The following is a 21433-nucleotide window of genomic DNA, read 5'->3' as shown; positions in this document are numbered from 1 at the left end:
AAACTAAACCAATCTTATACAAGAGCTTCCATATAAAATTAATAAAAAAAAAAAAAAAAACCACCTCAAAGGCCTCCGAGGTACCAATAAAAACATTGGCCTGAGTGGCAGAAAAGCTAGATTCTAGTCCTAGTTCTCTCATTGACTCATGGTAAAAGCTTTACACATTACTTATCCTCTCTGGGTCTCATTTCTTGATCAACAGAAGAAAGGAGGCTGGACTAAACCATCCCAAAGGCTCCTTCCAGATATAAAATTCTGTAAGCAAGAGCCTTTGACTATACATAAGAAAGCCATTAGAGAAATGAGCTCAAAATTCTGGAATGATGTAAAGAGTTATATAAAGAAATGAAAAGCAAATTCATAGGGGGGAAAAAAGAAAGAAATCTTGGATTCCAAAGTCTTTTCAATAAATTGTAAGGTATACATTAACTGTGGGGCTTTGTTGTTGTTGTTGTTTTGTTTTGTTGTGCCTGTTCAGCATCCATTCCTTCTCAAGTATACCTTAGGAAACTATCTTGCCCCTTTCTACTGTCAGTACATACAATGTTGGCAGACTCATTCCATTCTGGCTCCACATTTCGGCATGTGATCTAGGTCAAGACAACTATTGCTACAAATTCTTGAGCCACCATGATTAGTTTATGGATAGGGATATAACTCAGCATGGTCCAGTGAGAGCTAATCACAAGATTTGCTGGAACAACAACAACAACAAAAAAATTCATGCTCTTTCTTTCTCCCTTTCTCTCTCTTTAATGTTGGAGTTGAAGCAGGAGAATAAAGGTCTAAAGCTTTCAGGGGCCACCAGGTGGGGAGGGCCTGCTTGAGTAAGGCCAACATGGAGGAAAGAGAAACCACAACCTATGGAAATAGTTTGCCCATGAATCCAGTCATATATGAAATGAGATATATTCCTAAATATATTTCCTTTTTGCTTAAACAAATTTAGGTTTCTGCCACTTACAACCAAAAGATTCTTAATACAAATAGTTATTCAATTAAGTTAAAATAGTACCCAAAGCTATTAATCTGAACTGTGCACATTTAATCCATCTTTTTACCTTCTAAAATTAACACAGAGCCCCACACATTTTGAATGTACCACTTTGGTCTGATTAAATTACTCTAAAATAAATACTAGGTAAGTGACCAGCTCTCATGAGCTTTTTATCTATATTCTTTCATTTATGCATTTGATTTCCTAAAATATCAGTAAAAGCTGAAATTTCATTTAAGCTCAAATTTTAGTCAGATGGGAGAAAAAAGGAAGTTTATTAACTACCAATTAGCTATCAAAAACTGTAAAAAATAGTCACTCTACAGTGAAGATATAGCATACATCATTTATTTTATATATAAAAGATGCCATTGTTCTTAGAAACAAATGAAATTGCCCAATTAGTTTCCACTAACTACTGCTCAGCTAGACTGCCTCAACTCTGGCAACACCAACGATGTCAACATGAGGAGGAGATAAAGAAAAGGAGGAGGCTATGGACAGTAATTATTAGGCTCTGGTTTGGTTCAAATAAAGTGCATAGCTGCATTCTAAAATGACCTCAGTGTTTAAAATGATGGATGTACTACTTTTTACCCATTCCTAGCCCTCCCACATTTGTGAAAAGAAACAGCAAAAATAACATTCAAAATCTGATAAGAATAGCTTTACCTAAGCATGAACATTTAGCTGAGTGAATTAGCTTACTTTTTCAAATTATATGAATACTTTTAACAAACAGATGATGAAGAAATACAACCTAAACATTACCTGTAAAAGCAGAAGGAAAAGGAAATAGGCATTTGCCACTTTTTGGAACTGTTCAAATAAATTAATTGGCAAGAAGGTAAGAATGCTGTACTTGGATGTGTGGATACGATTATCCTGAAAAAGAAACAGCATCATGTTAGATTGGGACAAGGTATTGCTCATTATCAGAATAGCTCTAAAACTTACAAGACTAAGCATGAATTATACCAGAACAAGACAGATAAACCAATTATTTAGAAAATTTTAAGTTCTCTTGGCCCAAGGTCTTCATTTTCCTAAGTTGACACTCTCCTGATAAAGGTGAAATTACTGGCCAGTGCCATAAAATCACCCATGACTTAAAAATGTATCAATTACAATATCTGCCCCTGAGATATTTTATGCATCCATTCATTTGGCAAATATTGCCTAAGCACCTACTATATGCAGACACTGTGTTTATGCTGGGGCCCGTGAGTTTGGAAGAAATTTCAGGGATTATCTGGTCCACCTTCCCACCCTCTAGATAACTCTGATTAGGGGAACCTAGGCCTGTCTTTGAAAGTCTTCTGTGATGGAAAACTGACCACCTCACGAAGTAGCCTATTTCTATTTCAGATTTGGAATTGCTAGAAAGGTCTATTATGAGAAACCCAAATCTGCCTCCCTGTAACTTTTTACCATGTGCCAAATTCCATTCCCATGGTCACCCACACTAAGTCTAAGCTCTTATTATGTTGGAAACCTTCAAATATTTGAAGACCACTCACAGGACTTCCCAAAATCTTCTCTACTCTGACCCAGGCATTCTCAAACCCCTCAGCCGCTCCATGACTTATTTAATAGACATCTCTTCCTGATCAGTTTCTTCTAGATTTATCCAACCTCTCTGCATCTTTCTTAAAACATGCTGCACAGAACCAAAAACATATTGTAGATCTGATTCAACCAGCCCAAGTACAGTAGTGACTTCGATGTTCTGTGTTCTGGACTATTGTATTAACATACCTTAAAATTTCATCAGCATTTTGGCAATTGTATCTCACTGTTCACTGAGTTTAGATGAACTAAAATCTCTAGATCGTTTCTTCATAAGTCACTATGAAATCAGGTCTCTCCTTCCTAAACTTTTATGGTTGATGTTCTAAAATACTGACGTACAAGTTCTTTCATATACTCTTATTACACCAACCTCATGAAAAAATTAATTTTGAATATACCATCTTAAATTAAATATTTTCTGCCATCAAAAGATTTCAAGCATGTGCCTTTTATATATTCTTCCAAAGCTATAGACTAATACATTACAAAGGACTTGACTAAAGACCAAATATATATATTTTTTTTTAAATTAAAAAAATAGCTTTCTGTGCTGATGGCACTCTCGCAAACATGGTGAACATTCCTAAAATCACTGGACTTTCTGCAATTAGTGTGATAAGCACCAACCCCACAAAGTGACACGGTATAAGGCAGATTCTCTTCATGTCCAGGGAAAGCAACATTATGACAGGAAGCAGAGTGGTTACGGTGGGCAGACTAAGCCAATTTTCCAACAAAAGACTAAAACTACAAAGATTGTGCTGAGGCTTGAATATGTTGACCCCAACTACAGATCTAAGGGAATGGTGACTATTAAGAGATGCAAGGAGGGGCCTCTGGTGGCTTAGTCAGTTGAGCATCTGACTCTTGATTTCAGCTCAGGTCATGATCTCGGGGTTGTGAGACTGAGCTCCATGTGGGGCTCCGTACTGGGCATGGAGCCTGCTTAAGATTCTCTCTCACCCTCTACCCCTCCCTCCCATCTCCATAGGCATGAGCATTTTGAACTGGTAGGAGATGTTCGATGGCAAACTACTAGAGACCTTTCCAGAGATTAACATCTTTTTCAGCTGTTTCTATAAAACATATTCAGTTTTATTTAACCATTTACAAATGCACCTAACTATACTCCCATGAGGCTTAACTCCATCTTATCTACAAAGATAGCAAAATTTGGGGTGATAAGTCTTGCTGAAATTCTGAATCAGTATGCCCAGAGATTTTCCACCCACTCATATTTTAAAATTGAGGTTAGTCAGTGTGACTTAGTTTAAGTGAAATTACACTTCCAGTATCACTGTTACTGTTAAAGAAAATATAGGCACCTGTTAAAATACGGGGTTTTTTGGTGTGTTTTTTTTTTTTTTTTAAGAAGAGAGAGGGAAAGCATGAGCAGTGGTGCTTGGGGGTTAGGGGAGGTGTAGAAGAAGAGGGAGAGGAGGAATCTCCGGCAGACTCCATGCCCAGCTCAGAGCCCGACACAGGGCTCGATCTCACGACCCTGAGATCATGACCTGAGCCAAAATCAAGAGTCGGTCACTTAACTAACTGAGCCACCCAGGTGCCCTTTAAATAGCCATTTTTAACATTTGCCAGGAGTCAGTGTGTCTAGCTCTGTGCAATAAGCTGTGGGAGATAAGAGAGGTGCCAAGCAAAGAGTTGCCAGATTAGTTGGTCTAATACATATTAATGTACTGCAAACTGTTCTGTAAGCTGATGATGACTATTTTGCAGTGAGCTATCTACTCAAGGTCTGGGCTGGAAGGAAGGCTGTGAGAACTGTCAATGATTAAACATTTCTGAGGAAGGGACTTGGAGAAAATGGTAGGAAGGAGGAAAGCTAAGGAGAAAAAGCAGTTAACCAAAAAAAAAAAAAATCACAGATTTCTGTTTTATATTTTCTTCTAAGTTGAAACTAAAATGAGGTTAAGCCTGTATCTTGTAAAAGGACAGATGGAACATCTGCTGGGAAGCTCAAAACCACGACAGGAATTATAAAGAAACTCTCCTACAAAATCGAATCCCACATAGGTGAAAAGACAATTGTGCAGGACAAAGTGATAATGCCAAAGGGGTCTGTGACGATTTTCTCCTATTTGTTTAACTTGACATATAGCAATGATTGTTATGTTCTTCTGGCTCTGCTGCGACTTAGTCACAGATGATGCAAACCCTCATAGCTATGCCTGGGAACAAAGAACGAGGGCTCCCCCTCCTGGAGTGTCTCTGGACCCATTTACCTTTCTTTTTCAATTGAAAGAAAAAAGTGTTTCTAGTTCCACTGCCTTATCCAAGGATGTGAGTATAGGTAAGACCTTAAATATTCAGTCATTTCATCAAACCAGCCCATTGGCTTACAGTCAAATTAATACAGTTCATTCCATAATACGGCACAGAAGATCTTCACCTCTATCGTTTTAGCATGACTTTTCCACCATGGACCACTAGAAGCATCCCAATTCAGAAGAATTGAGGAAAGGGAAAAGGAAGAGGAGGAGAACAAGGAGAAAGGAGTACATCTGGAGAATCCATACAGCATCTTTAGTGCTGAAAGAAGCCAGGCTGGAAGTCATGGCTTTAGTCTGTTAGCCAGGTGGACCAGGTAACTGACCACAACGAGGTAGACTTAACCACACAGCCGTAAGCAGTTCCGGAGCAGGGGAGCCTCTCGTGTAGTGGGAAAGGGGTCTACCCCTAGAGGAGTATCAGAGAATACCTGTTCCCTACAGACAGCTTGCTTCCAAGAGGAAGAGGGCAGAGCTGAACTGGTGAGGCCCAGATATCCCTTCAAGATTGAGACATCAAATAAACAACTCCACTACAAAGTAAGTAAAGGGGTGGAAGGAGAAGTGTCACCCCAGTAGAGTTCACTTCACCAGGAAGACAACATCAGGATGAGAGAAAAGCATTGCTCCTCTGAAAGACATTAATACCAATGCCCTGAGGTGGGCAGAAGAAGGTTTACTTGGGGGTCCACAAAAGGGGCCATGAGGCTGTACTACAGAGGTCAGAACAAACTGAGGCTAGAGAGAGTAGTTCCTTGGAATCCATACTAAGAATTTTGGACTTTATCATAAAGAAAGAAATCCTAAGTGAAGAAGGAATTACTGAAAAGTTATAAGCAAAGAAGCAACTTGATGGAATTCTAATTTTAGAAGATTACCCTAGCTACAGGATGGAGAAGTAATTAGAAAGGACACAAGAATAGATGAGAGAAGACCAATGAGAAGGTTTTTTAATTAGTCCAGGTGAGGGATGATGTGTGGCTTGGAACAGGGGGTGACAGAAAAGGTTGACACTGAATATAATAAAATAATAAAATAAAATAAAATAATTAAATATAATAAAGTAAAATAAAATAAATAATTAAAATAAAATAAATAAATAATTAAAATAAATAAAATAAAATAATTGCAGCTGATACTTATCAAGCTGATACTTATCAAGCTCTTCCTATGTGTACTGTTCTAAGAGCCTTACAGTTCACAGCTCATTTAATCCTTATGAAATAGGCACTATTTTCCTCATAGTAGAGGAATCCCAGGTTTAGACAGATTAAGTAATTTAAGCAAGGTTATACAGCTGGTAAGCGGTGGAACCAGGATTGGAAACCAGGTACTCTGCTTCCAGAGCCCACGCTCTTCAGCAGTGTACTTTGCCCATTCAGGACAGGGCAGTTCTCTCTTCGGCTTTCAAATCAATCAGCCCTTGCTCTCTCCTCCACTCTGAATTTTTGGCCTGCATCCACTTTCTTACCAAGGAAAATAATACCGTGTATCTACATTTTCCTCGAGTCAACCTCCTCTGTAGGAGCTCTGGTTATCTACTGCCTGATGTATGATTACAGTTTCCTGTGTTCTCTTTCAATCCCCCTCAACAGTGATTCTCTTGGTCCTTGACAAAGTTCAACGCAAGTAAAAAGTACAGATAACCACTCCCTTAGTTTAGCTTTCCAACAGAAGCAGCAGTTGCCAAAGTCCTTTACATTTTAACATTAACTCTTTGGTACAGGGAAAGAATAAAGTAAAAATGATAAATTCTTCAGAGGTGGAACATCAAACTAAATATTAGCAAAATGAGAGGCATTATTTTTTATGAGATTTTATTGTGTAATCGTATTGCTTAAGAAAACAAAGCAAATAGAAAATAACAAACACCACTAAATCAGTAAACAGAGCATTTGTTACCTACATTCTTCCACTGGAAAGACAGAGCTAATAATACTTCTCACCTACATATTTATGGGACTATTGTGGAGATAAAAATGAGATCGTAGATGTGACAGTATTTTTGAGTTAAGTTTAACATTGAAAGACTTAAACAAGATTTTTCTGAGCAATCCCCAAATAATCCAAATGGATTTAGGAAATTCAATGTATTAGGCAGAACAAACTGGGTATGCCACAGTAACAACTCCGGAGTCTTCACGGCTTAAAACAATAAAGGTTTATTTCTTGCTCATGCTACTTATTCAACATGAGCCAACAGGAAGACTCTGTTCACCAGAGTTACTCACAATGGACCAGCCACCATCTCAGATACTTCCAACTGCAGTTGCAAAGGGAATGAGAATGCTCTGTTTCATACATACATTGATTAGAAAGAGTCACCAAGTGCCCAAAAGGCAGAAAGCCAGGAATGCTGGTGGACACCACAACCAGAAATGGAAACTAAGCTTAATATTTGGAGAGTGTGAGACGTATCAGCTATAAAAAATAAATCTCAAAAGCCAAACTTAGTGCTACAAATCCAATCTTATTTTTAATGCTAGGTATAACAGACATTTGACTACCTTCCCCTTCCCCTCAGCTAACAGTACTCCAAATTACTTAGTCTTGTGGTCTGGATGAATTCAATTCTCATCTATACCTCTAGAGTCAGACCCAGATTAGTTTAAGCCAACTACATGGCGCATCTTCCTAATTACAATTTTGAGTTCAGGGATTAGCACATGACCCATGTCAGTTCTGGGAATTTGCTGGAGATGTTGGTTTTCTCTTTCTTACTGGATTCCAACCTGGAAGCAAGTAGCCTTAGGGATCACTGACAGCATCTTGGGACCATGAGTGGGGAGGCTGCCAAAAATAAATTCAATACTGAAGATTCAGGGCCAGGAAATGCAGAGAAAGAAACTAGACCAAGCCTCTCCTGAGGCTAGCCCTATTTCTGGACTTCTCAGTTTTATGATTTGTTCACTTATTTTATTATATAAGTCAATTTCCATTAATTTTTCTTTGACTCCCAATCAACCAAATACAAGATAAGAATATTAATAATATATACAAGATCAATTTACATTTTTATACAATAGTGTACTTTTCTCTCTATATTTGCCTTAAAGAATGAGTCATAGAAGGCCAAGCCTAAATGCATCTGGTGGTTGTCCGGGGACACTGCCTGTGTCTGTGATCCCACAGGCCAAACCCCAGGAGCTTTCGCAATGAGTACCACAGTTTCCACACTCGCAAAAGATCTTCCCTCCCACATTTGATGAAACATTTTTATGTCATGACAGCTATAAAAAGTAACCGTCAGGAGCTTGAGGGGGAAAGAGCCTAATAGTCTTGCCATTAGAGGAGACAGATATATGGTACCACATAGATTTCAAAAAGAGAAATAGTCCTGACTCTTAAAGAGAAATTATCTCTAAACCATAAAATAAAACACAAAAAAGAGTCGGCATCCACAGAACGCTTGCATTAAAAAAAAAAAAGGAAGTGGCCTAAAGGCACTTGCACCACTCAGGAAATATGTGAAATAGCCACATTTATGCAAAGGTCCCAGAAGAATTCATGTATGGGGCAAACGAGCCTGGAGATTGGGTGTCTGGCACCTCACCGACACCAGGCAGAGCCGCAACCCCTCGGTATTAGTCAAACGGTGCCCAGTGAGGGATGTACAGCCTTCGGGGCTGGGAGGCACGGCAAGGTGGTAGTGCTTCTCTGTGAACAACACTGCTCAGTGAGGGTGGGGCCACAGAAGAGTCTTTACAGAGAGCCATCAATAAACGTCATCGTGGTTACCACCACCACCATCTTCCTAAGGTTCTCCTGAGTCTGGGCTCCACAATGTGAACAAAAGCATTTGAGGGGAGGGAAAGAGGAGAGCGCACATTTCCCCCAACCTTCATCCATTCACACAACAAGGGCCTTTCATGTGACAGGCACTGTCATTGAGCCAGGACTACAGATGTGAACAAAGTCTCTACCCTCCCAGACCACGTCTGCATTTTAGCTGTGGGGAGAGAGGCAGGAATGAACAGACAAACTTATAAACTGATCAATGCTATGACGAAAACACTGAGCAACAGAACGGGAGCACCTTGCCTGCCAAGACTCCCTTACGAAGCCTGCTTATTTGACATTTCAAGTTCGTGCAACCTCAAGATTACCCTATCTGATGAGACCACGGGGGCACTTGTCGTCCAGGGGATGCCCAATAGTCCTTCAGGTTATTTAAAAAAAAAAAGTAACCTTTACGTATGTTTTAACAAAGAAATTAAGAGTTGAGGTTATTAACATTTAATGCACAGATTTCCTTGACTATGTATACACATATATGTACATACATACTATATATGTATACTTACATTTATATACATACATAACTACATACATACAAATACATGGAGTAAATATATGTATATTGGGAAGGTTTTCTTTCTTCTTGCTGGGTATTTAATCCGGGCAACATACTTGGATTTATTTTTTCATTAAAGTATAATTGACACACAATGTTAAATTAGTCTCATAGAGGACAGTGATTTGACGATTCTATACATTACTCAATGCTCACCATGGTAACTGTACTCACCATACAACGTTATGACAATATTATTGACTATATTCCCTATATGCTTTACTTTTTATCTCTGTAACTTACAGGTTCGAAAGTTGTACCTCCTAATTTTCTTTACCTGTTTCGCCCATCCTCCCACCACCCTCCATCTGGCAACCACCAGTTTGTTCTCTGCATTTTGGAGTCTGATTCTGCCTTTTTGTCTGTTCATTTGTTTTGTTTTTTTAGATTCCACATATAAGTGGTGTTTCTCTGACTTATTTCACTTAACATAATACCCTCTGGGTCACAAATGGCAAGATTTCATTCTTTTTAATGGCTGAGTAGTATTTCATCATATAGATACATCACATCTTCTTCATACATTTATCAAAAGACACAGGAAGGTTTTCTTTTTATAAGTAGCGAACATGCTCAAAAAAAGTTTGAAAATTGCCAGACTAAGCATTGTTATAACCAAAGAAAATGAGTACGACCCGTGTCACCAAGACTTGGATGTGAAATGAAGAAAGTATGATTTTGTGTATAATGGTGTTGCTGTGTCATATAATGACACTTGTTAACATGTATGGTCTCCCTACATAGGCCCAGCACTGTGCTGAGCACTGCACATACATCATCTCAGATAATCCTTCAAAAAATCTGATGAGCTGTTGCTATTTCAGCACCACTTTGCAGATAAAGAGATTGAGTCGTGGAGCAGTTACAGGGCTGCCCATAAAAGCTGTTCTGTAGAGTCATGCGTTCTCCCAAATGGTATGTGCTTCCCGGGAAATGAGCCAGAAACAAGAAATATCTGGACTCCCTCTTAATTAATAAATCCACTGACCCTCCTAGAATGTTCTTTGGTAAAGAAAAGACCCTTTCTAAACCAAAGGACAGTGAAAGATGCACATTAATTCCATCAGCTAAAGCAGTCCCTTTCAGTCCCTTCAATCTAAGGAGAGCATCATCGGGCTTGTCCAGGGAGCTTCATTTCCCATCTAGACCTCAGAAACACAGACAGTGCCTAGGCAAGCTTTCAGCCTCAGTCTCCCCCCAGAGCAGACCTGCCTGGCAGTAACATAAACCTTTTTTTCTTTTCTATCCTCAGAACTTAGTTCAGTGTTCCAGCTTCTCCAGGACTGTTCTAGGGCTAGTAAATGGCCTAGGAATAGTAATGTGTCTACAAAGAACTAATTTTGGACAATTACCAGGGGAACAAATTAAATTTCCCTCTGAGATTAATTTAATCACACTAATTTTCTTTTCCTCCAGGGTGTTTAGATGCATACAACATATGAAATGTTCTAACTAGGCCCAAATAAAATGTTAACTTTTCTTTTGCAACATCTGAAAAAGTAAAAATACTCTTAAAGTTATACAGGTTGAGAGACAGACCTAGTATATGCCTTCTCCAGAGAGCTAAGATATAAAACAAAAGGAAGCCATGCAAAAGAGAAAAAAAATGAAAGGCTGTATTTCAGTGGGACATTCATAAGGCATCCCTAATGATTTGTTTGCTTCTATCTGCTTTGCCAAAGCTCTTTTGTGCCTCTTCCTTGTAGATCTGCCATCTGCGGGGAAACAGGTCCTCAGCTTTGGCCTATTGGCCCATCTCATTCTAGGGCTTTAGAGGCCCCGAATGACAAGAGTGGGCATTTCTTTGAGTTGGTACGGAGTTGGTACGGAGCTGGCTTGCTCAGGCCCATTTCCTGAACCACAAGAGTGTCTTTGCATATGAGCTGCTTTGTTTGTTTATTACGACTAAAAATTAGACCATGTTCACACTGCTATGCCATCTGGGAACCAGGCCAAATTTCAGGCAAGACCTCAGCATTTATAACAATAACAAAGGCACAGTAACAAAGTCCAGTTAATGAGGAGACACCCATAAAGAAATTCCCAAAAGGCCGAAGGGTTAGAAGAACACACTACATATAGTCTAATCCTTCCTAAGACTCTACCTCTTACACTAGGGTGCTACACAAATAACACCATGCAATTTTCTCCTGAACCCCTAGGGATCAGATGAGAAGTATGTGCATCTCTGAATTCCCCCCCCCCCCGCCAAGGGGTGCTGGGGCAATTAGGACCCATGGCCAAATGATGGAGATGCCCTCCTACAACATTCCTACCTTTTCTTGGTCTCCAGCCCGTTCTCATCCAGGGTTGGGCAATAAATCTAAATTTAGACAAACCCACATCACCTGACTTTGCAATTTTTTGTCTTTTTAGTATTTACTTGAAAGCAAAGGATAAAGGAGAGGGAAGAATAAAGGACCAGTTGGGACACAAGGAAAAGAAAATTCTCTACATGGGATGAGAGAAGAGTGAGGCTTCAAAGTATCTTCTATAATTTAAATACAATAGCGACAATAAAGGCTTATAAATAAGTTGAAGTGTCAATCTCTTATTTTTTGTGATCCTATTATCTACAAAGAGTTTAATGAATTTTCAGCAAATTTGGCAGTTTTTGGTTAGGGTGGTCTGAGTTAAACAAAGACTAAATTTGCTTCAGGGAACTGGACTTGGGGCTCCCTGGTGACATACATAAAAACAGGCAGCTGTCTTTTGTAGGAGCTGCCAGAGATTCAACAAGAAGCTCATGTGAGTGCTGAGCAGAGCAAGAGCTGCCATGATATGAACAGAGAAAATGCACAGTGGCTTCATTTGTGAGTCTTCAGTCAAAACTCACTAAGACAGATGCTCTAAGTCATGAACTAATTTGCAGCTGAGCAGCTCACAGAAAAATTCTAAGTACTAGTCTCCAGGGTGGGTTCCAGTAGGCATTTGTTTATTTACTAGTGATCCACCCACGCATCACTGGGAGGCCAGCTAGGAGTAACAGTGAGTGCCCAGAGCAGACCAGATCCTTTCCCGTTTCCTGAATGAATAAAGGCATGAATGAATGAATGAATGAATGAATGAATGAATGAAGGCAGGCAGGCAGGCAGAAAGGAAGGGCAGGCTCCTGGTTGCATCACCCACACCTTCTCCACCATTTCATTCTACTTCCTTCACATTCCTCTTTCCTAGTGCATTCCTCTTATACATTCCTCCTCCTGATTGACTCCATCTGGGGTAAGGGTTCAAAAAGTTCATCCAGACTCCTATGCAAGTGTGTCGGTTTGGGGGAAGAAAAAGCCAAAGAGTTTGGTAAGTTTGGCAGAATAGAATTGGGAGGCATTTCATGGGAATAGAAGCTTGTGCTCTGTGACCCTCCACTGAGGGTCGCCTGTGGCAATATAAATGAGACAAAGAATGTGAAGAGGGTGGAGGATGGGAAACCCAGGGGTCTGATCATAGCATGTGGCCCGAGGATTTAATGAGAAACTGGTTTTCCCAAATGGTTATTTTACTTGTAATAACAAAGGATGTCAAATCCATTTTAGATATTCTCTTCCCACAATAGTCCTTTCCAGGGAAATAATTTGCCTATAACCTCAGTAAGGAAAGTGACACCCAGAAAGGCTAAAAACACTTGAAAAGACCAAGCCAGTAATGGGCTACAGAACCCCCTCACCCTTGGGCCCTAGGAAATTTTCTGATTACAAACCTGAAGAAGAGCCCCTACTGGACTGTGAACTCCTTGAAGAAAAGTACTACTGAGTCTTGTTCACCTCAATGGATCTCACCCCCAGGCCAGCTACACAGCAATTCCTCAATAATTGTTGTTCTTTATAATTTTTAATAATGCTTATTAATTATTCATAACTGTGGTTAAATAAATGCATGAATAAATGAATAAATAAGGAGTCGACTATAGCAGTGATTCAGAGAAGCCCTCTACCAAAAAAGTTTACACACCTATTATATGACTACATGTTACAGGTCAACTCTTTGGGTCAAACACATTCTCTGGCCATTGTCTTCCATTTTGACTCCATACCTAAAGAAGGATACATTAATTTCTAACTCTTCATTGTGGCAAAGATCTCTCTCCTAATAGGAAAGATCTTGGAAACAGCAAACTGCCAGGCCACTAGGTAAAGATGGGAAGTAAGATATGGGGAGGGAAGCTGAAAAGTAGAATGTATGGTATATCCCAACCCTAAATAAGCTTCTCCTGAAAGCACTTTACTTACCATTGCATATACTTCAGGAAGGGACTTATCACAGCCTAGATCACCAACATTATACACTATCCACACTGTGAATTCAAACTGGATTTTGCATTTGTGAATGAGCCCCACTGTTTCCCTGAAAATGCTATTGAAATATGCCAGGTTTCTGTTGCAAAAATCACATTATAAAATACTTTTCAACATGTGCCCTCTTACTCATGACAGAAACAACTATTTCGACAGAGGCTATTATAAAGGAGAAGAAGGTGGCAAAGAACAAAGCAGGGGAAGGATGGAAAGAAGGAAGGGAGTTAAGAAGGCAGACATGCCTTAAAAAAAGGATTACATGTAGAAGACGACAAATCAAACTTGCAATTTAAACTTCATAGATTAATACGACACTCCTTGAAAGCCTTGTTTCAGGAAAGCTTCAAGAGCTTCTTGAAGACATTTTCCCAAAAAACTCTAAGTCATATTCCCCATAAAGAAACAACAATCCAGTTAATAAGTACTTAGTGAATGCCAATTGTCCCAGAAATAATTGAGTATTAGGAAAAAGTGAGGGCTTGCTTGGATTCCTAATCTGCAGGTGGTGACTCAACATTTTACCAGCTAAGTAACCTTGGAAAAATATCTCCTAGTCCCTCTAATCTTCAGTGTCCTCGTCTAAAAAATGTGGGTAATAATATCTACCAAGGATGTGAAGATTAACTGAGAACACATTTAAAGTATTAGCATTATGCTCGATAATTACTTTTTTTCCCCCTCTTCACCTCTTCTTGTCAAAATCTTCAGGGCACTCCTAACTAAAGTAAGAACAGAGGATTGGTCCATTGCTTCTGAAACCCAAATGTGTATATGAATCCTTTGGGGGTTTTGTTAAAATGCAGATTCTGACTCAATAGTTGGGGAGGAGGGACTGAGATTCTGAATATCTAATGAGCTCCGGGTAAGCCAGTGATGCTGATCTGAGGTCTGTAGACCACACTTTAAGAAGCAAAGTATTAAATAACCTCTAAGAGTATTGATAAGTACAAATTTCTGTTATATAAGCAAGGCTGCATGTATTTTTTCAAAAGCCTATGTAAATAGATTAGTACAAATCCAAAAAGTCCCATTTGTGCACCACAGATTATGAACTTCCAGAGAACGCTGGATTTCACCAATAAACCATGAAGCTGAGTCATCACAAATAAATGCCTTACACCTAAAACACTTAGACTATAAAGACAAAATGTCCTTTTGACTCCACTGAAGATACTCTTCCAGACTTCCTTAATCCTTCAAGAAAAATACATTGAATGAAAAGAAAAATCATTGGAAAAAATGGAGATTTTTCACACATTTTCAGTTTAAGCTCTTGCAGACAGAAGATCAGATGAAGCATTAAGTTGGAAAACAGGACTATGGAAGAAATTCCACAGGTATGTGAAAGCAAGGAGAACACGGCAGGGTGAGGAGAAGAAATGGGAGTGCAAGAAACCCTTTTTTTAAAATGCTGAAGTGCAAAAGGTAAAATACTGATCATTTGCACAGGCAATAGCGTATAGGCCTGTAAAGCTTCAGGAATTTATTTGTAATTATTTGTTCATAAAACAAATTCAGAATTATTCCTGATGTTAAAATATTTGAAGTATTGGGGCGCCTGGGCGGCTCAGTTGGTTAAGCGAGTGCCTTTGGCTCAGGTCATGATCCTGGAGTCCCAGGATGAAGTCCCGAGTCCAGTCAGGCTCCCTGCTCAGTAGTTGAGTCTGCTACTCCCTCTGACCCTGTCCCCGCTCGCGTGCTCTCTCACTCTCTCTCTCTCACATAAATTTTAAAAATATATTTTAAAAAATATTTGAAGTACTGATTTTCATAAATCTATCTACATATATAACAATTCACATTTGAATTAAACAACAACAAAAAATTCAACAACCTTTCATATTCAAAAACTTTAGTTCCAGCAGGTCCCAGAGTACTTTTGAATGAGCTCATCATTTTCTTCAGTCAGTTTAGGTTGAGATGGGCTAAAAGGTGACCGACACGTGACTTCTGGCCAAACGGTTCCCCAAACTCAGACAGACCATTTTCATATAAATACAACACGGTATTTTAACATTCTTTCATAGTTTTTAAAAGACATTATTACTAATACAACTTTAAGAAAATGATTCATCTCTTAGAAAATCGTCTTCCTTACCCAGAAATAGTGAAAATGCTAATTATATGTGTAACACTATTCATTTTCATATTTAATATTACAATGTCTTCTGTTATTTCATTCATGCATATAAAATAATCTCAAAATTCCAAGGAGATAGCAAAGTCTTGAAGGGCTAACAGTTATTTTATATTTTTTAAAAGTCTCTAAAGTATTTAACGAAGTGACAAACACTAATTTACTTCATCCAAGGCTGAAAACCCAAGTGGAAAAAAAATACAAAATAATACATGGGGAGAGAAGCAATTACATTTATCAAAACAAAACATGAGCTTAATATAATTGTTAGTAATTCACAAAAACCAGTAATATCCAGTACAAAACCTAGAGAACCACTTTTTACCAAAATAAGGTATGCACTAGCATAAATGCATATTTTTCACATTTTTTAGCATAACATCTTCATACAGTTTATTAATTTTACCATATCAGAGAGCAAGGGAGAAGAAAAAAAGCCAAACATTTCTTTAACTTATTTTCTCACCTAGAAAAGTCTGAACAATGCTGTCTCTGCAAAACATTACGAAGAAGTTCAGCCCATTTGTGCTTCTAACCTCAAAAATGTCTTGCTTAGAACAATGGCGTTTTTGTGGCATTTGGGCTACAAGAGTGTTTAAAATATCGCAACATGAACTAAGTGGTTTGCAAGAATCATAGAAACATGACTTGGAAAGTAATCTTTAAAGTTCAATTATTTATTCCACCCTTCTGCTTCCATATAGAAGCCATCTAACCAGCACTGTAAGAACTTTAAAAAAAAAATATTTCCAGTTATTAGGATAAAAAGCAATAATATACTTAAAAATTAGGTTGGTAGCAAGGACGGTTAACTACAGAAATTGGAAACTAGGTTAAGTCAGAAATTCATAATGATTAATGGTCCAATGACAACTATAGGGAGGTATCTAGCGATAAGGTATCCTCAACTGTGTTGTACTCAATACTTTTATTACTAGCTTAGGACAGTGATTCTCAATCCTGTTTGCTCATTAGAATCACCCAGAAAGCTTAAAAAATATACCAGAGGTTGGACTCCACTTACAGAGCTTTTGATTTAACTGGCCCATCGTACTAAATACCAGCAGAGATGAAGAAGACATGCTGTAAGTCTGCATAAGACACAACAATGAAAGGGATATTTAACGACAGAGGAGGTTGTGTGCCGAGTTCTATGACAAGATAAAGAGATAAATGCGACACAGTCTTTGTCATTCACAATGAAAATGAGATTAACAAAAGATTAAGAGGAGTCGGCAGTCACCAAAAAGCTAGTGCAATCTCAGCCTGCAGCGATAATTCTTCTACTACTTCTAGCTGCTCAAATAACTTGTAGAAGATGGTGTTTGACTCCGGAACAACCCCGTTACGGGTTGGTTATAGAAAAGCTGAAGTTCTTTGGGGATAAAAGGGAGGGGGGAGAATTGCAGATGACTGTCCTGGAGGTTAGTCTAATGAATGAACCCAGGTTTGGTATTTTAAATACATTATCAGAAGGTTTGTCATGTGAATCACGAGACATGTTTGCTCAGCTTTGGCCTCAGAAGAAAAGCCAAACCAATAGATAATAAAGCAAGAGAAAATCGATTTGGCTCAACTGAAGGAAAAACTGTTTAATAATCAAAACTATCCAAAGACAAAGCCCCAGAGAAGTTCCAAATTCAGTCAATAAATACAAAGGCTGAAAATATGTTATGGATTGGGTGACAGTCCCAATTTATGCCCACTGTCTTGGCAAAATAATTAACAGGATCGATCCCCTTTCATTCTCAAAAGAATTCTGGTTTGTAAGATAAATTATCTATTCTCCCTACTTTGGGAGCATCATCAGAATAATTAAAGAAAAACTGAGCCAGGTGGGACCCCACACCTCTCACCCTTTCCCACTAAAGAGAGGTGGTGAGTAGCCTTCTTGTAAGGGATAAACAAAGACTGGATACGCATTCAGTGAGAATTCCATAGAAAGAAGTGGATGGGAAAACTTGAAAGGATAATCCCACACTGAGATTCTATAATGAACTTAAACGAACTTCTTTACAGTACCAGAGAAGTCAGTCAGGTTTTTCTATTTGCATAAAGCAACTCTTCTTCCCTGCATTTTTTTCGACTATTGGTGTGAAATGATGTCACCATCTGCAACCTATCCAAAAGGCACCTGGATAGCCACAGCCATTATGACATGACCTTGTTTCACGGCAAGCTTCGCAACCAAGGAGCATGAATGAAACCCAGAAAAACTAGGGGCTGCTAGAGAACTCAAGAGAGGGATACCAGCAGAGATTCATATCACTGATGTAGATATAGGAATCTGATTGTTGTCCTGTGCTTAATTCCTCAAAAAACAGGCTCTCTCTAGTCAAGCAAGAATATTCTTACAAAAATGTATACGCAGAGTTACAACCACAACCATATCTACACGCATGCGTTTATGCAACACATACATTTATACCCATACATACCGACTCCTAAGATCATTTTTAAAGTATCTTCCAGTTTGACTTTCATGCCTACATAGCTTACCTCTGTAAGAAAGGCAGAAAAAGCCAGATACAAAATACAACAGTAATCTGACCACTGGTTTCATAATTGTGGACATGAATTTGAGGCATTTTTAAAACAAATGATTTGATTAATTTTCCAACTACAAAATGTAAAATATGGTAATTGCCATCTTTTCATAATATGATTCACAGAACCACACTATCTGGTCCAGTACAGAAAACTACAAAACAAGATAAAAACCACTTTGAAACCGTTGGGGTTGGTGGTTTTTCCGTTAACTTCTCTACTGTTACTGAACTTGCCCAATTTTATCCACATGATTGATTTATGGATAACTTTCATAAACCTTTTGCCAACAAAGGAAACTGCATTTGCAGTGCTCACTCCACACAGGAAGTAATTTCCCTTCCTGCTCCATCTCTTCATTGCTTGGTCTTGGTTTCAATTTATGCCACTGTAGCCTGGCAATAATGAACTCTAAGATTCTAACACCAAAATTAGCTTATTTTAATTCTTCTAATTCCAATTACATACTGCTTGGAGACTGAAAAATTTCATGCCATTGCAATGAAAAAAGCGAAATTAAAAAAAAAAATCTGTGTGAAATCTACTTGAAATTTACTTCACAAGCAGATGAAATGGAACAAGTTTATGAGGACACTGAAATTATCTGAAGCCCGGAACAGGTAAATAACAAGCAAACATTTCAGAGTTTTAGAGCTTAACTGGGTTCTTTAATTACCTTATTGTGCCATTTTAGAACACTTAGAAATGGGAACTCAGATGTTAAAAGATTAAAACAGACCGACCAAATTAAAGAAATAAGGAATCAGACAAATGCTTAGCCAAAGAATAACACTACTTAAATAAATCAGATGTCAAAGAGATAAAATATTTATGCTTTTAAACTTTTAAATCCAGAAAGAAAATGAAATCAAGTCCAAAAATTATCTTTTCTCCTACAAGTAAATTACTTATAAAGGAAAAACTTCTGTTACATAGAACATAGAATAATTTACACAGATATTAACACCACACAAAACAGAAGACATGCTCCATGTTTGAGAAAAAAACCACTGTTGCTATGGGAATACCCCAATACAAAACACAGCAACCAACAACCAGAAACCCATAACAAATGCAAGTTACTGGCACTTTCCACAACGAATTCCAACTTGTCACACGGCTTGTCATCATCTGTACTCTTCAGAGCATAAACTGCTCTGGTAATCAGGCCTATTGATGAGGGTCCACAGCACGCTGACGCTCAGGAAGAAAAGAAAGAGAAACCCAAATTTCCCATCAGGCTGGGGTGTAAAGCAGGACTCAGATGTGTCCCAGCATGTTGATATCCCAGGAGTCTTCCCCCCCAAAAAATACTGAAGAGTTTTACCTTCCCATGGACTCGGATAGACAAAATATGTGAGAGGATTCCGTCAAAAATGTACTTACTTCCAGTGAGCCTGAAAGCTTTTATACTACTTCTCTCCTTTTTATTGCAAATGCTTAATTGAGTAGACTATACCCCATGCCCTTTTTTTATGCATATTTTTTTCTGCCCTTTGACTTCCCCCATTTCCTGAGAGGCTCCTTTCCCCTGGCTTCCAAAAATAATAATAATAAAACTTAAAAAAATAATAATAATAAAACTATTTTTTTCAGGTCCTCTAATTGCTTCCTTCTGATAAAGATGTTTTTCTTACAGTATGGAAGTTCCTCAAAAAAAATAAAAATAAAAACAGAAATACCATATGATCCAGAAATTCTTGTACTAGGTATTTACCCAAAGAAAATAAAAATGCTAATTCAAAAAGATATATGCACCCTTATATTTACTGCAGCATTATTTACAATAGCCAAGGTATGGAAGCAATCTAAATGTTCATGTACAAATGGATAAGGAGGATGGGAGATATACAGATATACATACATATACACATACACACATACACTTGAATATCATGAAGCCATAAAAAGAATCTTGCCATTTGCAACAACATGGAGGGACCTAGAAGGTATTACGCTAAGTGAAATAAGTCAGACTGAGAAAGACAAATATCATATGATCGCACTCATATATGCAATCTAAAAAACAAAACAAATGAAATAAAGAAGCCAAAAGCAGAATAAGACCTATAGAGAGCAAAGTGATGGCTGTGGGGAAGATGTGGGAAGGATGGGCAAAATGGGTGAAGGGGAGTGGGAGGTACAGGCTTCCAGTTAGGAACAAATAAGCCATGGGAATAAAAGGTACAGCACAGGCAATATAGTCAGCGGTATCGTTAATAGCACTGTAAGGTGACAGATGATAACTACACTTGTAGTGAGCACAGTGTAACATACAGCTTTGTCGACTCACCATGTTGTACACCTGAAACTAATGTAACGTTGTGTGGCAACTGTACTCAAAATTAAAAATCTTAAAAAAAAAATAAAATAAAGATGTTTTTCCCTAGTTCTTAATCTCCTGAACACTTAGCATTAGATATGGTTTATCCACCACTCTCCCTACCTCCCCCACCCCCATTTCCTGAGAGGCTCCTTTCCCCTGGCTTTCATTTCACTGTCCTCCCTTTGTTCTCAATGTCTTGCTGCTCTCTGCTCCTTCTTGGGCTCCCTCTTCCTCTAACTAAATGTGCGTTTCTACCCCCGCAACACACAGCTCAGCCATCACTTCTCAACAAGTTCTAGTTTTTTCTTAGCTTTAAGCATCTTCTTCCAACTGATACCCCTGTTCTACAGCTATAAGCCCACCAGTTACATTCCATATTACCTTGGTATCTCCATTTGGATATCAAGTCAATTTTATCTGGAAGGCAAATAAAATTCTTTTTCATTTTGTGACTCCTCGACTCCTGAAAGCCTATTGATGGGTTGTGGGATATCGGTGAGCTTCGGTGGGGTGGAGTCCGGAGCCGACGACCATGAAAGAATTCTTGAGGCATCTTTGGTGCAAAATGGCAGTTTATGAAAGCATGGGGACAGGACCCGTGGTCAGAAAGAGCTGCTGCCCCAGGTTGAGAGGGGTGGCTGATTGTATACTATGGGGTTGGGTGAGGTAAGGAAAAAGGGAGATTGAGAAAACACTTTCATGTGTTAAAGAAGATTCACGGGATACCGGAGGCCTTGCCATTGTCAAGTTAAGGTGGTTTTTCCCTCTAGCAAGGCATTAGCATTAAGATGGTTGGAAACTTCTGGAGGAACTTTACACTCTGCCTGCTTCAAGTATCTGTCTACGGGCTGCAGGTTACAAAGACATTCAATTGTATTTACATTTACTTCCGGAAGCTAGGTTATTGATAGAAATGCTTT

General features: G+C 38.6%; 1 protein-coding gene across 7 annotated transcripts in view; it reads right to left on the bottom strand.

Annotated features, from left to right (window-relative positions):
- Window positions 1-21433, bottom strand: part of ATP8B4 (ATPase phospholipid transporting 8B4 (putative)) — a 247199-nt gene that overhangs the window by 159785 nt on the left and 65981 nt on the right. For all 7 annotated transcript variants that reach the window (XM_034660997.1, XM_034661000.1, XM_034660999.1 and 4 more), the window contains exon 4: window positions 1772-1885. In XM_034660997.1, the coding sequence (XP_034516888.1) occupies window positions 1772-1885 (114 nt within the window). The remainder of the gene's footprint in view (window positions 1-1771; window positions 1886-21433) is intronic.

Source organism: Ailuropoda melanoleuca, chromosome 5 (genome assembly GCF_002007445.2).
Source record: "Ailuropoda melanoleuca isolate Jingjing chromosome 5, ASM200744v2, whole genome shotgun sequence".
In the NCBI taxonomy this organism is placed as follows: domain Eukaryota; kingdom Metazoa; phylum Chordata; class Mammalia; order Carnivora; family Ursidae; genus Ailuropoda; species Ailuropoda melanoleuca.
Note: the sequence above shows the minus strand (reverse complement) of the source record. Positions and strands in the feature narration are given on the sequence as shown.